This window comes from Stegodyphus dumicola, chromosome X1 (assembly GCF_044657685.1).
Source record: "Stegodyphus dumicola isolate Sdum_Otavi_A_Nest chromosome X1, ASM4465768v1".
In the NCBI taxonomy this organism is placed as follows: Eukaryota; Metazoa; Arthropoda; class Arachnida; order Araneae; family Eresidae; genus Stegodyphus; species Stegodyphus dumicola.
Window position 1 is genome coordinate 76756605 of NC_140780.1, and position 15047 is coordinate 76771651.

Genomic DNA, 15047 nt, shown 5'->3' on the forward strand with positions numbered 1-15047 from the left:
ATGCACATGCGCAGAAAGTTTGTAGCTTTGAGGTCCGAATTATAGATCATTCTGGATTTGACTTTTTACTGTATAAGAAAAGTATATTCATCTAAGGTATATAATTTTAATCAAGTTTAACTGATAAATTTTATAAGTACAACATTCCTACCACAAAGTAACAATAGTTTTAAATTTTAAATTAAGGTATACTATCTATTATACCTTTGAAAGAAAAAATTTCAAGCATTTTTAACTTATGCACTGGAAAGAGAGGAAGATATGCAGACTTCGTATGGTACATCATAACAAATTGTTTCAAAGTATGGTAGAAATAAGAATCAGCTATTTTCTTAGAAAAAATATAAATATGTATAATCTGTTACTTTAAAATAATAACTTCAAGATCGTAGTGGCACTTCTCTCATTTAGATTGTAGTGTGTGTTGCCACCATCTCATAGAGTGTATTAGGAGATTTTAGCAAATTAGATAATTTAAACTTTTTTCCACAGCAATTGTTCCTGTGATTATGGATTAGGATTTTTGCATGAAGAATGGCTTTGCAGTGGCTATTTGAATGTAATAGAATAGTTTCCAGGCATTTTGTGCCATCACTGGTCACATATTCTGGGCCCTTGTTGCCATAAATTAAACCTTTAAGGACAGGAGAGCTGCAGCAATATGTTAATAATGAGAATAGTATGAATGCTATAAGCAAGCAAAAATAGTTTAAGATGTTAAACACTCTTAGATCACTGATAGCAAGACTGCCTATCAGAATATTTACGACTCTCAAATTGGGGTGTGAGCTCAGAGTTTGGGAGTTTCCTCTAGTCTCAGAATTAACAAAAGTTTTTGCAGTGACCATGTTTAGTTGCATCTGTCCAAAACAAGCATATGAATGCTCTGGAAAGCTGTATTAAGCATGTTAAAATTGTTGTATTGTTGCTTTGTCATCTTGTTTACATTTCAAAATTTATGAAACCCTTTTTTCTTTGTTGCTTTGAACCACTGATGGTGGTAGTGGATTTCTTTTCCCATGACGTGAAAAGTTGGACTACTGATACGGAAGTGTAATTGCATATTGTATTTTGCTGAAGCAAACTGTCATATTACACCTCCCACACGAATTTATTTACATTGTTTACATTAGATTTTAAATTTTTAGTTGACTAAGTGTTTTTATTGTAGGGATAAATGATAAATTGCCAGGGTATAGTTGCAACCATTAGTCTCATAATTTACTGGTTGAATGTGAATAATACAAATGGGTACTTACGTATTATCCCATCAAACCATGAAGGTTACTGGTTAATGATTTGAAACATAGGGGTAGCATGGTCTATACAATAAGAATAGGTGAGATTCGAGGTAGAGGAAGTAGAATGAACGTATTAGATATTGTAATGTTAATATTGCTAGGTAATCTTACTGGAATGTAGGTTTCTTTCAAATAAATAATATAATAGTTATGAGTAGTTTAATGATAAATACTTTTCATTTGTTGTGTTCTTAGTGTAACTGTGTTCTTCAGAAATAAAAATCACTGCATACTGTTTGTCTTATTCATTGCATGCTGTTTGCATAATTTTCCCTTCTCAATTTTTGTCTGTTAAAATTAGCAAAATAAGCGGGGGATATGTGATAAAATATGGTATAAATGTTAAACAATGTTCAAAAGTAGTATTTTATCATTTATTAATTGGTTTTATCAGGTTTTCTTTTAAAATATATTTCTGGTTATTTTTTTATTATTCTGCCTACTTTTCTTTTTTTAAGAAATGTATTTTGATATAATTGTTTGTATGAATGTTTCTATAATTTATTCTTCATTAACAAATAACACAATTTATTAAGTTTCCTTAGATGTTATTATTACTTCAAAAATATGTTTATTATATCTAAAAATGTATTTTTTGCAGAATTATGATGCTTTGTGAAGATGAGAGCTAGATTTATAACAGATTTTCAAGTGTGTGTGCTTGAATATTCCTTTACGAAAGAGAGTTGCTAAGAAGAACATGAACATCATCTCAATTAGTTTCATGCTCATCTTTTTTGAAAAAATGCATGCAAGCTGTTCATGAAATCACTTAAAATTTTCAAGAAGGCTTTTAGAGATGTGCAAAGTTGGAACAGTGCTGCAGGGCTGTTCCCCTGTCCAGTTGTGGCGCACTCATTTATGCATAACTGTGATTCTAGTGTTACTCATGATTATTTTTTTACAGTATGGTACAAACTTATTGATGTGTAGACAGCCAATGAGCAAGATGGTAGCTCCAGCCCTTGCTTGGATTTCTTATTCTTTAAACCAGAAATTTGGCCTAAATGATAAAACTTCTACTGTTAAGAATAGTTTTCAGCAGCCTGTGACAAAAGCTGAATTTACTGCTGTAAATAGTGATTTTAAAAACACGTCAAATGCTTCAGAATCTGACTTGTTTAAAGTAAAAAAATTATCTGTAGCTACAGAGCAAGCTAATGCTAGTCATGAAGAATCCCTCAAAGAGTGCCCTCTAGTGCCACCAAATTTAGGTATGTTAAACGTTCATTACTTTTGTTTTGTTCAATAAAGCTATTGTAATACAGTACAAAGTCCGAAATCCAGACTGGTCGGGACTTCGGCGATTCTGGATTTGGGATTTTTCCGGATAATAGATCATCAATTTAAACCTGGTAAGATGGCATGCAGAAATTATACAATTAAAAATATGAAATCGCAATTTATGAAATAAAGAACAATTATAATCTAAAGGGTATCAAAATTTACAAAAGAAAGCTTAATATTTATTTACTTTATTAACCCGCGAGCACATGCACCGATCCGACGAACACGAGAACACGCGCCGGGTATGTCATACCCGAATTAAAAAATTGCAATTAAAAATTTGTTGAAAAAATTAATCGGTTTTTTAAAAGAAACTAAAATGTAAAACCAAGTTAATACTTCATTTTAGACATAATAGGAAACAATAAGGAGAGGAAAAATTATTTACTTACAATTTTTTGAACATTCTTTACAAAATGAGGTCATATGTTCCGTACATATACTTTTGCTACAGTTTTCACAAATGAATCTAGTCTTTCTACCTTTTTTCTTGGAGCACTCTGTACACCTCTTGTAAGTCATTTTAGGTTTTTTGGAGGGCGGTCCATTGTTAACATGTTCATCGGTGGTCAGTGTTCGTCCAGAATCGGGAACCACAGATGCTCGTCGTCGTTCATTTTGAACATTTTCTATTAATTGCATCCCTAACACTTTGAGAAAAGTGCTCATCCCATTCACGAGTGAAATTTTCTCGTATTGAATCAATATAAATATTTGTATTATCAACTACATGTTTTAACATATCTTCATTGATAAGCAATAACAAGGACTCTAGAGGTGTTGAGACGTCTTTAGAATACTTTGTATTTCCAGGGAGTTTAGTTATAATATTTTTGGCGCCAATTCTAACATTAGTCCGGAATTTATTTTTGTTCCATTTTACTCCATTTTTCCAACATAAAACTCATTGCTACATTCCAGAGTTTCATTTTCTGTTTCTGTATCTGAATCACTACTCTATATGGATGAATCATGATTACTAATTATATTCTTCGTCATCAACATCTTCCTCTTCTTCACTAAATGAATTCTCATCAGAAGAACCTGTTTCAAGGAGATTTCTCAATCTTTTCATCTCTTAATCGTAAGGAATACACGGCGCCATGCTTACAACTCAAGAAAAACTTATACTAAAAGCTTGAAAACGAGAAGTGCGAAGTGACTCACTGAGAAACGCCAGTACACGCGCGGGTATGACATGCCCGAACAATTCTGGACTTACCACCTCAGGAATTTCCCCCATTTAAGTATGTGACCTTGAACTCAGCTGCACCAAGTTTTGTCCTTTTATGAAAGAATGGGCGAGAAATATACAAAAAGAAAAATGCACATGGGTATGACATACCCGCCGCGTGTGCTCGCGGGTTAAGCATTTCTTTCAATGTAAGTTGTTTAGATTCTTCCACAAAAAATTCAAAAAGTTCCTTTTTCTTTTTTCTTGTGTCATACATATACAGTGGACTTTCCACTGCCATACTCCTTGCATAATTTAGAGACGGATAAGCCTTTATCCATTTTTTGCAGTAATTCCACTTTTTGTTTAATGAACATCGAAACATGGTTTCGTTATGTAGATAGATCCTTTGGCAACTCCAGAATTGGAAACTCTTTTCAACATAATCAAAAGTTCAAGCTTAGTTTTTATAAAATTGCTGTAATAATAGCAGCCTGCAGAAAATAATAAGCTGGATCAAATTAGAAGATCAGGGAGAAGTGCAGTTTACTACATTAACTGAAATGCCTTATAATCAGTAAAGATAATTTTAGCCTAGCTTAATAGCATCCGTTATACTGTATTGGCTGTGTATCACTAGATTGGTGATGAAAGCCAGGTTGTTTCGCTAAATTTTTTCTTGCTCCTATTGCGTACTGAATTAAGCCTGAATTGTATTAGTTTAGTTATTTACTATACCTACGTTTATTTCTTGCACATGCTTAAAACTAATCCGAGTCCTGAATAAATAAACTCCCACATATCTATATGTACTTAACGCTTTATCTAGTGCTGGCGCTAAATACCGCCTGGTGCAGTCTCTACGGTTTCCAAATTCTGCTACAAAGCGCCTTCCTATGAAAAAAGTTCATATTATAAATCACAACTTCTCAATATCTCGAAAAAACATACAAAGTTTAGGACTGTAGTTTTATTTGACATCTCTGTAATTACTTTCGCCACAAAGGCGGGAAATCTCACTTCTCCAAAGTGAGAACGCATTCTGGGATTTTCCCTTTTTGCACAGCACTGCTCTCTGGAGGCATTTTCTACATTTTGCAGTTCATATATCAAGGAGGTAAGACTGAACATCCTGAGTTCTAAATTTTCACCGCACCTAAACTTTGGATCCCAGTGCTTTCCCTAAATCATAAACACCTCTTATCCCTTAATTTCGCCACTCGGTGCTTCCCCAAATTCCAAAAATTTCGTCTTCCCTAAATTCTGCTGTCTAGTGATGACAATATTCTGTTGCCGTTTCTGGGATTATGGTGAATAACATGTTAGTAATTCTTAATTAAAATAGCACTAAATTAATCTTTTGGCCTATGAGTTTCATTAACAAAATATATTTTTAGCATATGAAAAGAAATCTTTGTTGAATTTTTTCTCGTCAGCATTTCTTAGACCTTTTAAAAATCTATAATCATCTCCAAGCATAATGTTAGCATAAAAGGTTGCCATACTCTTGTTAATCACTTACTAATATAAAAAAAAGTTTAGACATCATACCGGGAGTTATTACTAAAGCTGTCATGTATTGATAAACATGCGTTGATGAAAGCAAAATATAATAAATAATGACTCGCCAGGTCAGCATCAGAGATATAAAATAGGTGAATTTTTCTGTTTGAGATGTATGCCAAGTGGACACTCAGCTCCAGAGCCAAATTATTAATCTCGCATATTTATGCGTACATGCTTGTTTTTCCATAACGAGGTATTTTATTTAGTGCCCAAGTGAAATTAAGAATCGGAATTTTTAAGTGAAAATCTCCGCATGTTTTATTATGGAATTAAAAATCAAATGCGCGTGCGTAAAGCATTAATAAAAAAAGTGTGACTTTGGGGTCTGGATTTTAGATCATTCCGGATAATGGACGTCCGGATTTCAGACTTTGAACTGTATATCATTCTGGTCTTTATATCTATCCATAAATGTATATGCATACTGATTTACATTAAGATGTTAGTTCCTGAAAAGTTATACAATGTTGAATTTTTAAAGCTGTGTTTTTACAACTTATTTATATACTTTTTTTCCCAGCATTTAATGCTTTTCTACATGCTGTTATGAAATTTGGTATAGTAATTATTTTTTTCTGTTAATATTCATATGAAGTTTTTATCCAATATTTACTAATTTTATCAATTCTCCAAAAGATTATTTGAAGCATGTTAAAAACTTTTGTTACTAGGAGCTGAATTCAAGACTTACCAAAAACTCAGTCCTCTTCCCCCCCCCCCCAATTTTTATTACTAAGAGTTGATTTCAAGACTTGGAGACAAGGGGGGGGAAGGAGAAAGGACTGAGTTTTTGTACCAGACCGGTATTATGTGTTTGCTAGCAAGGGAAACAGAAGATTTTCAGTGTATTGGTTTTGCCTAATTCAAATTCTAATCTGTTTTGCTTCCATCATTTAAAAAAAAAGTCATTAAGTGACATATACATGGTATCCGTAAACTGTTTGCTGAATGATATTTATTTATTGTAAAAATATTTTATTGTAAATATTTTATTGTAGTGTATTTTTGTAAATACAATACAATAAATATATTTATTGTAAAAAGATTTCAAGAAAGTGGGACATTATGCCTCTACAACCATTGATTCAGTTTTCAATGCACATTGTTCATTTTATCAGTATATCCTTACACAGGCACAGTACTGAGAAGTTAATGTTTCTATCTCCAATGAAAATTGCAGACAACCAAGATACTGGTTCATTTTGCATGAAAGTGTTTTCATTAGATGAGGAAACCGAAGTGTGACTTTGTTAATATTTATTCAACGCTCATTCTCTCTAATTCTGATGCAAACCATAGCACTAGAATTAGAGAGAATGAGCTCAAAAAACTCAAAGTAGCAGCTCAAAAAGTGGAGCACTAAATTGGTGACATACGAGAGAATTAAATTTGATAGTATTTTCTTTTCAGAATTTTAAACTTGGAAAAAAAAAATGCCATTCTCTCAAGCTGTAAATGAAGTACATCACAAATGTGATTCTGCAGCCCTCTAGTTCTTTTTTTATTCCAAAGGGGCTTTATCCTCGAAGGACTATTGCTTTCATTTTGCGTTGAATCAGTATAAATGTCCATTTCACTTTTCAAACTGTTGCCACCAAATGTTAGAGTCCTGCATTGTATTTGAAGAACTTAAATAATGAAAAATCTGCATAAATGTATGTATTTTTTGCATTGTGATAAAACAACGGTACATAGAGCCATCGAATTTTGAATGACGTAATCTTCCTATGAATATGGGCATGTGGAAGACCAAATTTGAAATTTGGAATTTGTTTTATTATCGAATCATATTTAGTAAAACTTTAACGAATTTTTGATTAACAAACTCAAGGATTTCAAAGCGAGCAATGGCAACACTATAGGGGGGGGACCTTTTTATCTCCAGTGCGTGGAACTGTTTATCGGAAATTCTAAAGATATGCTCATTTAAAAATAATTTTGTGACATTGCTATTGAACTGAATTTTATGGTTTAAGTGCAAAGAACATGATATTTAATAAATAAAGGTAACACACAAAACGTTAAAAAAATGCCCGTTTGGACATAACTTAAAATCTGAAACCTTTCAGATTTTTTTTTTAATGCAAGAAAGAAATGCAACAATAGCAGTTAGTTTATATCTTTGTTCATAAAAACAAAGGATGGCTTATTGAGAATCAGTCGGGTTACATCAAACAAAACTACAGCTGTTATGTGTTGCAATGTCATGCTTATCTATTATTGGCATTAAATCGCACTGCTTAGTAAAAGTTTCGGGGTTGACGGAATAATATGCCAGTACCCTTTTTTGTTTGTTTACCATTCGAACGTTTCTCCTGTCAAGCTTCATTTTCAAAATTATGATTTCACTTTATCATTTATCATTAGAGATGAAATTATATTATTTTTATTTTACTGCTTAGATGTGCTGCAGACTTTCCAAATCAACAACTTGTGGTAGTTTTCCTATTAGTACATTTTACTTCTGTATCTCTAGTTTTTCTATCTAAAGATAAGAAAAAAATATTACATACAGTTTTGTAACATGGAAATTAATTATTACAGCTGATGTACAAGTATATATATATACACTCGTGCAGTACCAAGATCCAGACATCCACTATTTGAAATGATCTCATAATCTGGACCACTAGCCAAATAAATAAGCAAACAAACTAACATAAGATATTTCCTCCCTTAAAGAGTTTAATGACTGAAAATATAATACCGAACAAAAAGTAGTTATGCCGTAAATGCAATTTTTTTCCATACTAACACTGATTCCTGCATGTCATTTTAAACATCTGCTGGCTAGGGAGTGGCACATTGGTCAGCGACAGTATGTTGATTGGTGTATTGATGTTGGTCTAGATCACACTTTCGGCTCTTGCATGATTGTAGGTGTTAACATTTTTCTGTCTGATGTAAACAATAAGTGAAGCCTCAATGTTGCCATATCTACATGTCATCTTTCTTGATTTAAACTGTGATCCAAAATCCAGAATTGCCAAACAATGCAAGATTCCAGATTTCTTACTTTGTCCTGTATACGTTCTTCTTTCATTATGCTGTTTCTATTCTGAAATCGCTCATAAATGTACCATTAAGCTTAACTTTTGATTGGAGTTTTTACTGATCTTATTGTCCAGTGACTTGATTACTTGTAATAAATAGGGTATTTTATTGGTATCATGTATGATGCAAAGCTTACAATTCTGATGTAGTATTTTGCATGTATTTCAACAAACCTGGAGGGGGAACTCTATTTTTTTCCCACTGTTATGTTTTACTCATTATTGATGGCAATTGCAAATATATTTTTTTTATTTCAAATTTGTTTGTTGAGAATTTTTTTTTTTCAAACATTATGTGTCACTTGTACCATACACCACTAAGGTGCTAGTGAAGTTTGAGGTAAAAGTAGTTCTGTGCTAAAACGTCAACTAAAACTGAATTTACAGTAATTTATGGTATGGTAATTCTTACTTATATGTAAGAATCAATGTTATGAAAATGTAGAGCATTTCTGTTCCTATATTTTTTTTTATTTTATTGGCATACTTGTAATTTTGTTTAATATGATATATGTTTATTATAAAGATAAATCATTCATTTTTTTCCCTTTCTTAAAATGTTATAGTTGGTCGATTAAAAGTTCTTACTGATTCACCAACATTTGATCAGTTAGAACAGATGTTTTATGATTTGCTTCCTGGTGGACGCTTTAAACCATCCAATTGTCTTGCAAGAAGTAAAGTTGCCTTAATAATTCCTTACAGAGATAGAGAAGAACACCTTAGAATATTTCTTCATAATATGCATCCTATTCTCCAGAGACAGCAGTTAGATTATGGTATATATGTTATTGAAGAGGTGAGTAAAATATGCCCATATTATTAAGCTGTTTGCACCATTGTTATTGATGCAAATTTATTAATTTTAATTCATTTGGTGTTCAGTTTCTTATAAATAATGTTTATATCTTGAAATTAACAATTTATAATTTGCATAATATTTTCAATAATCTGCCTAATATTTCTTCCTTTCCATTAATAAATGACTATATTTAAATTTTATTTAAGATCCAGTATAAAACAAATATTTTAACTCCAAAAATATTAGGAAAATAAGTCAATAACTGATTGTGTAAGATTGTATGGATTACGAAGTTAAGGCAACTGCCAGCCTGAAACTGAGGGTGAGTGTTTGATTCCTGAGTGTAAGGCCTGGTTGTTTGTATGTTGAGTTCTTCCCCCTTGGAAATGTAATATTAGTCATTATTGTTGTGGGCTGTAGCCAACGTTCTCACCAACGAGATGGTTAAATGACAGTAAAATTGAGTGGTAATTCTCAGATACCTAACTAGCAAGTGTTCACGATTAAAGAATGTTTTTGTTTAATAAATGCTATTCTATTGTATACAATCAATGTGGTAATAATGTGTTATTCGTAATATGGACACCCTTGCAACAAATAATAAGCATAACTAAGCTTATATATTCACAGTCATTCAAAACTCATTTCAGATAGTAAACTAATCTAGATCCTTTGAGACGATGACAGTTATTAAATACTTATGTAGGAAGAGAAAAAAGGCAGTATTATGCAGAATGCTTACAAAAGATAACCTGGCTGGACAATATACAGTTAATTCTTTCTGAGAGAACCAACCATGGTTCCAGACAGTTTTGTTTTTCTGTTGAGGTGGTCATCTAAGAGTGAATATTACTGGTGAATATTACTGGTATTATTAATAAATTTTAATAATAAATTGACCTTGTTCGAGTTTTTCTGAGCTTAAGTGCAGTATATCAGTTCATTACTATCATTGTAATTAATATTATGTTAAGAATCAGTTATAAAAATAAGTAGTTAATAATCGGGAGTGTAGCTAGAGGGGGGGGTCAAGGGGGGACATCTGTTCCCGGGCGCAGCATCCAAGGGGTGCCAAATTGATATTACGAAATTTTAGAATTAAATGTTTTCCATCTTTGGCAAGCAGTAAGGGCGCGAAATCTTCAGTTGTCCGTGGGCGCTGAAAACCCTAGTTCTTTTTAAATAAGAGCCCACCAGCGGCCGAGCGGTAAAGACGCTGAACACTGGTAGTTCGGTCCGAGGTTCGAATCCCGCGAACGGGCTGGCTGCATGGGTGTTTTCGTGGTTTTCCCCATGTGTAACGTGTATACGAGCCAGTTTCCCTTAGAAAGTCCTCCACGAAGGCATCCCTCCCCTTAGGCAGATAGCCCTCGTGTGCTTTGCCAAAATTGAATAATCCAATCCAATCTTTTTAAATAAGAGACTTATTTAGACCTTTGTCTGACTTTGTAGTTACTTTCAGACATAGCAACAATTTGCTTCATGTCTGTGTGAGGATTTTGGACTATTTAACTTTTACCAGATCGAATAAACCCTCATAGGTACATTGTTGAGAGTTTGACAAGTTACGAGATAAAGCGTACAGAAACTAGTCAGAACATTGGTTTGCCCATTAAGACAAATTTCTAATTGTTAAAAAAGATTCTTAAAGTGAAATAAATTGATTAGCCAAAATGTCTGTGGAGGGCTTCAAATTAATTCTAATATTGTTTAAGAATCAATGTCATAAATTGCATGTATTTTAAACTGTAAAATTTTATTATATTGTGATTTTAATAGGGCTTTTTTAACAAATATTGTTAAAAAAATAAATAAAATTTAATGGTGGCCATGTAAATCCATAAGAACTTAGGTTATCTAACTAGCTAATTGAATTAAATTATTTATAGTTTAGCTAACTGCTTACCCTTAAAAATTATCTCTGCATGTTAAAGGGAGTTATTGCCTGTCATTTATCCTTACCATGGTCCCAAATTAAATACAAAAAATGTAAAATTCATGTAAAACTTGCTCTTCGCATCTAGTGACACTTGAAATAATATAAAACAAGTCATCACTCTGCTTTAGTGTCTTATTGGAACCTTAAAGTATATTAACTGGGTTACAACCCCTAGAAAGCTGCAACACTAAGTGCATCAGACAGAGCCCAACTAACTTTCAAAACTTGCCAACCGTGCCTAGATCAGGCCTTTCAGGTTTGTTCTTATCAGCAGGTCTCTCTGTAGGCAAGCAGCAGCAATGGCAACAGCCTCTTTTGCTATGAATCATGCTGATTATGATTTCACTTCTCATTTTAATCTGTGACACTGAACATAAAATTTACCTGCTATTTAAACCTCTAGACTGAGCAAGTGTGTGACAAAATGAGATATAAAAAAATTAACATAAAGCTGTTAGTAAATTCTCAAACTTATTATGATTAATAATAATGCATTTTGCTTATATGTCTATTTTATTTTTGGGATGATATTACAAAAGTGAAGTTCAGGCATAGGTAATAGATTTTAATTGAATTTATCCAGTTCCCATTTGCTTATAGGGCCTTAATTTTTTTTATTAATGGTCCTTAAAAGTACTTAATTTCCGTGTGCAGAAATGTGAACGAAACCCTGTATAAGGTTCCCCCCCCCCCCCCGTTTTCCAATTTGGCCTTGTGCATGAAAATGTTTTCTTATTCTTGACCAGAAACTTGTGGAATAGAGTGTGAAATGCAGTTGCTAGCAATGGGTTTTCTTCGAAATTCTTTGTCAGGTTGTAGTAAAAAATGCTCTCCTCCGACTTGTGCTTTCCGTAGCTTGTTTGTACACAATCCAAGCCTTAATTGCAGCCAAATGTAAAATATAGAACACATCTGAGTGCCATCTACAACTTCCTACTTTTATTGAACAGTTTCTAGCAAGTTTGACAAGAATGTCAATGCTGTGTTTTATAGAATTATAGAAATGTCATATTTTCAGTCTATTTATTAGCATTCTCTGTTACATCAACAGCTTGATGAAGAGTGTTCCTTAAATGTACAAAAGAGCTAGAAAAAGCATTGAACTCAAGGGCCTCATCGTTGGACATGCCTATAAATTTAATATTGCAAAAGTGATTTTTCAACTCATTCACCCAGTTAAATCCTTATTAATTGTATTTAATCTGTTGTTATGCATTTAACCATCAATTTTAAAGCTGAATTAATTGCATGCTGTTATGTTTCTTTTTTATCATTCCCTATTATAAGGGGGCAGTGCATGCTGATGAATGTGCATTCAGTCAATGAAAGTTGGCAAAAATGACTTATCTGTTCCTCTCACACCCAGCAATGTATTTTGGAGAGTCGCATGTGGCCTAAATTAGTCATTTTTTTATTTCATATTTAGCAATTTTTAATCTATCTGAAGCAGATTTCCTAGGTTTACATTACACAGGACGGACGATCTACAGTTTCAATAAAATTCAAAATATTATCCTTAATACTTTCATTAAGATCAAGAAGTTTTCAACAGTGAAGGATAAGACAGTAATTTATCATATATACTATTCGCACTAATTTGCTTTTATAGAATACAAATATGTGTTAATGTTGCAATTTTCATAATAGTGTAATTAATTTTTAAGCAAGTTTTTTTATTCCTTAAGTCAGATAACAAATCAAAATAATGTAGAAAATCAGATCCAATAATATTTGTTGACACTTTACATGCATAAAAAGTGAAATTAAAATTGACAAAGCCCGAGGTCAAGACATAAAAGTATTTTTGTCCATAAACTAAAAGTGGTATACCATTGGCAGCATAAAACATCAGAATAGGTTTTGTCTTTGGTTGCTGAGAGAATACTGACATCTGAGCCATTGTCACACAGAAAGACTTTATTTAACTTTCTGTGCATAATAAAAATGCAACAAGACTCAGACGGTAAAGAGCAGGTCAGACGGTAAAGAGCAGCATGCTTGAACCAGGGAAATCATAATGGCTGAAACAAATATGGAAGAACACATTTTTTAGCTTTCTCATTAAATGTATGATGGTGCCAGCAACATGAAAAATTTGAAGCAGCTTTACCTCAATTGCTTCACTTTCTGTTGAATCAGTTTTTAGAAACATGACATGATCGTCATAGACAATACCTCACCATGTAATGTGCAGATCTCATCCAACAGGGAATCTAGTTTAAAATTATTAGACACATTGATTGATACAGGTGAAGAAACTATGCTTAACTGACATGGTGTGACTTCCAGTATCTGATGCATAATACTGCCAGCTTTCGAAGAATCGAATGGCTCGACAGATGCAAGAATAGATTGAACATTTGACAGCATTTGCTGAATAAACAACTCCATTAAAAATGAGTCGGGGATATCATGTTTTTCACTATGCCTTTTTATGACACAAAGCAAGTTTTATGTTTCTAGGTTTCTTCCCTGGTGAGTAATTTCCAGATTTCCTGGGTACTACTATCTCCACAATGCTCAGGTCTTGAAAAGAAGCATCAGTATGCTCCTGATGTGTGACGTCTTGAACCAAATAAGCAATCTCCAGTGACAAATGAGTGACACAGTAGCTGAATTTCTTCTTGGGATCCATAATATCTTTAATATCATTAAAGCAAAAGTTGATTCACACATAGCAAACTACAATGCAGGACCACTGTGGTTTCCTCCATGGTTACCTTCATAAGATGAAGAAAACGAAGTCTTGAAAAAAAAAACCAAGCTTTGAGTTGAATTTGAAACTTCATGTATGTAGATGGGTCACAATTGTAGGACTTCTAAGTGTAGTTTAGTATTGGTTCCTACAAGACATGACTCCAGACATTGCTAAAATAATTAACTTTCTTAAAACATAAACACAGATTTTAGAATATAAAAGCACAAAAGCTACACATATAAAAACACAAGCTACAACACAATACTCAAACTTTCCAGAATTGATGGTAAATGCAATGTTATCAGGTGGTGGCATGGGCAGCTATTACGAAACAATATGCTTTCAGCTGGTGGTGTTCACATCTGAACATGAGATAACCACATTATCATGTGTATTTCATTATTTTTATATGCTATGCATTAATCAATAAAGTTATGAAAATAATTTAGCCAACTTTGAAACACATATAATGCTAACTCCCACACGTTAATATAATTTCTTAGGAAATTATGTTAAACTGCTTGCTGTGTGTTAAAAATCAGGATATACCTCTGGTTGAATTTAAGTGACATTGACCAGTTATCATTTTGAAACTGCTGATGAGCTTCTGTTCAGTGTATTTTATTATTTTTCTCTTTCATAGATCTACATATAACTAATGAATACATAACGCCTTCATTTCATCATGACTCTTTGCATATGTCATTACTATACCAGATTCTGGTAATATACAGGGTGATTATAATTAAAGTTTTACTTTAAAAAGCCTGTTAACCACTTGTGCTAAACTTCATGGTTGCGGTGCCATGCGTTACAATATAACAAGCGGTAAAGTGTCTCATTTACGCCGCTCCATCTCTGCAAGTGCAATCCAGAGCTGTAACTCGAGAAATAAACAATCTCGTTGTTAGGCGATGTGTGTACCACATTATTTTCATTTTTGCGATAAATGCCTATCGATGTGGTGTTCACGTCGCTCGCGGTTTGAGACAAAAGCATCTCGACATGCATGGCACGTCTTTTTAGCGCAAATGGTTAAAAAAGAAAACCCTGTTCAGAAGGACCTCAAATTACATGAAGCAACAGCAATTTGATTGATGAAAAAAAAGTAGTTCAAAATTTAATAAGTAGATGCTGCTGTGCTTGTCATAATATGCTAATTAAAAGGCATGAGACGTGAGCCGAATATCTCATAATAGAGTTAATAAAAACAAAACATGCAGTGCC

At 33.0% G+C, this 15047-nt stretch overlaps 1 protein-coding gene across 1 annotated transcript in view; it reads left to right on the plus strand.

The window, feature by feature from the left end:
* Positions 1-15047, plus strand: part of LOC118198852 (beta-1,4-N-acetylgalactosaminyltransferase bre-4-like) — a 49465-nt gene that overhangs the window by 17900 nt on the left and 16518 nt on the right. Inside the window, exons 2-3 of the mRNA XM_085807981.1 lie at positions 1903-2515; positions 8948-9180. Coding sequence (XP_085664107.1) covers positions 2101-2515; positions 8948-9180 — 648 coding nt within the window. The 5' untranslated portion in view covers positions 1903-2100. The remainder of the gene's footprint in view (positions 1-1902; positions 2516-8947; positions 9181-15047) is intronic.